The 2,634-nt window shown below is 35.2% G+C and overlaps 1 protein-coding gene across 1 annotated transcript; it reads left to right on the top strand.

Moving 5' to 3' along the window:
* The first annotated feature begins 617 nt into the window (after nucleotides 1-617).
* RTNLB13 (Reticulan like protein B13) lies at nucleotides 618-2,020 on the top strand. Its single transcript, XM_079087922.1, has 4 exons — nucleotides 618-1,039; nucleotides 1,108-1,321; nucleotides 1,391-1,602; nucleotides 1,690-2,020. The coding sequence occupies exons 1-4, from the start codon at nucleotides 784-786 to the stop codon at nucleotides 1,884-1,886; spliced, it is 879 nt and encodes a 292-aa protein (XP_078944048.1). The 5' UTR covers nucleotides 618-783; the 3' UTR covers nucleotides 1,887-2,020.
* The last annotated feature ends 614 nt before the right edge of the window (nucleotides 2,021-2,634 follow it).

Raw genomic sequence — 2,634 nt, 5'->3', positions numbered from 1 at the left:
TTTAATAAATTTATGAAGTTGTGTTTTGGTTGGAACTTGATTACTTGAATATTAGTTTATTTGTAAACGTTATATAATTAAACGGGTTTCTTACTAATTTAATTATTTAAACATGCACTAACTCATCCTTTCTTGTAACAAATTCAAGCATGTATGCATAAGTCAGTAAATGATCCACTATCTATTGTATAATTAAATGAAAACACTTATTTTTATAAAAAAGTCATTAACTTCGAAAAAACTATAAGTTTCAAATCATATATAAGAAAAGTAGAAGATATCCACCTTCATAATCCATATGATAAGTGACATTCTTGTATGCCCAAGTACAGTTTCGTGTTTAAGAATTGTCAAAACAAAACTATTGTATACAACTTAAAGTTGTAAAGTAATGTGCAATTTCTCGCATAGTTTAACTTTATAATCGTTCAAACAATTTAAATGTAAGACTCATGAGATACTTGAATCGAATCCATTCAATACTCGAAATCGATTTAATCTATTTCAAGTCGAGCTTAGCTTGCGCTCAAACTACTCGAATATATTATTGAGCGAAACTCAAATATTAAAATACTTAGGTTCATGAAAATGCAACCTTAGTTAAATTTATGTTTTTTTTTTTTTTTCATTTATATGTATTTAACTCTTTAGCTATGATTTGTGAATTTTCCAAATCCAACCAACCGTTTACACTTTAAAACCTCGTACCGAGCCCGGTCGATTTTGAAAGATAAGAACGAAAAAGAATAAAATCATCAGAAGAAGTATCGTTGGTGTGCATGAATGTCCTCCACGTATTACCCTATGTCTGCCACGTGTTATCTTCATATGACACCTAGGCACTCTAGGTTCTTCCCTTTTCATCTGCCTCTCTTCCATTCAGAATACGACCGAAGAAAGCTTCTCCCTTTTACACCATACACAACTCAGAACTCGCTCCAACAATCTACGAAAATGGCAGAAACAACAGTACACGATCCTCCTTCATCATCGGAAATGTCTGAAACAACAACACACCCTCTTTCTCATTCATCAACAGGTCTTTCTTTCTACTCTCTTTCTCTCTCTTGCTTTATATGTACATATTTAATCAATTAATTAATACAGACAAATTGCATCAAGATCATGGTAATTACTCCATGAAAGACGTAATCATGTGGAGGAAAAAGCGTGTTAGTTTAGGGGTGGTGACCACCGCGACGGTTTTATGGGTGGTGATGGAAGTTTACGGCTACAATTTCATCACAGTCGCTTCATGGATAGGCATCTTTCTTGTTTCGTCTGTTTTCACTTGGGCTAATATTTATAAGCTCATTTACAAGTAAGTCATTTCATCGAACACTTGGCGTTCATGAATATCCCACTTATAATTCCATTGGTTATTCCACAGAGAGGAGCCGAGTATGTCGGGGCTTGGGATATCAGAGAAGACAGTCACCGGAATCGCAAACTGGATAAGGGTTTCCGGCGAGGAGGCGATGAGGTGGGTGTTTAAAGTTGGTGCTCAAAGCGAGTGGTATGTTTTTGCTGCGGCGGTTGCTGGACTGTGGCTACTTTCCGTCATTGGCAGTTGTTCAGACCTACTTACTCTTCTATACATAGGTATGTAGCTATTTACCTTATGCCCACCAACTGTTTGATTTATTGTCGTTAGATGATGATGATGATATGAGATGGTGTTATGTGTAGGGACTATGGTGGGTATGAGTGCGCCTGTGATTTGGATGAAATATGATGATAAGATAAGGGAGCATGGGGAGAGATTGCAGATGCAGAGTATGAAATTTTACAGTACGATGAAGAAGAATGTGCAGAATCTAATGGATAAAGTCAAAGACAAAGTCAACTCACCAACAAAGGAGATGAAGGAGAAGAAAGTTGAATAGAACTATCATATGATTTATGACGATTGTATTAGTCTAATATGTTAAGGTGTCGATGTTTTGAAATAATGTTGATGTAAATATCTATTTTCATTTGCAAAACTGATTATGTGTTTTATTCATGTTTATGAATTTGAGGTGAATTAAGAATATTACATACCTTTGTCATTGAGGCATTTCATCGAACAAGTTGCTTGTGTCTTTGAGACGTTCTTCACACCCAGAAACCCAATCTCGGTCAGACCTCCCATTTCTAACGAGTTGTGGTTGATTCTGTCGTCATATACAGTCGAATATAGACATGAATCCACAAGAAATTCGAGCAAAGTTCAGGATTATTATCTCAGAAATTACTCGAATTCAAGTCGCTGCATCTCGAGGAACAGCATTGACAAATATTGTGATGATAAATCCTGGAAGATGCATGTGTGAAAGCGTATATTATGTTTTAGAATTAGAATTTGCGAAGTAAACTGATTGAAAAACCAAAGTCCCTAGTGAGTAGGCTAGCGTGTGTGCGCGTGAAAATGCAGTTATGTTTCGTTGACAGTTCTTTTGGCTTTGATTTTTATATGTTCAGAAAATGAAGTCCTTTTTTTTAATTATTTTTCCCGGTTTAAATATAATTTCATACGACTTTTTGAATTTTTTTTTTCTGTTTCTTTGATTTCTTCATTCTGTAAGGCCAACTCCAAAGAAAAAACTCGTAGATTTGCAAAATGCTTTAGACCATGTCAAAAAGTCTTGTAGG

Source organism: Lactuca virosa, chromosome 4 (assembly GCF_052849685.1).
Source record: "Lactuca virosa cultivar CGN04683 chromosome 4, Lactuca_virosa_CGN04683_v6, whole genome shotgun sequence".
NCBI lineage: Eukaryota > Viridiplantae > Streptophyta > Magnoliopsida > Asterales > Asteraceae > Lactuca > Lactuca virosa.
This window is presented reverse-complemented; position numbering and strand designations above follow the sequence as displayed.

What these genes read in the sequence shown, in the direction of transcription:
- RTNLB13 (XM_079087922.1), top strand. Translation starts at nt 784, where the DNA reads ATGTCCTCCACGTATTACCCTATGTCTGCCACGTGTTATCTTCATATG. An exon ending in TCTTTCTCATTCATCAACAG is followed by an intron (nt 1,040 to 1,107) that starts GTCTTTCTTTCT and finishes TAATTAATACAG; the next exon opens with ACAAATTGCATCAAGATCAT. An exon ending in ATTTATAAGCTCATTTACAA is followed by an intron (nt 1,322 to 1,390) that starts GTAAGTCATTTC and finishes GTTATTCCACAG; the next exon opens with AGAGGAGCCGAGTATGTCGG.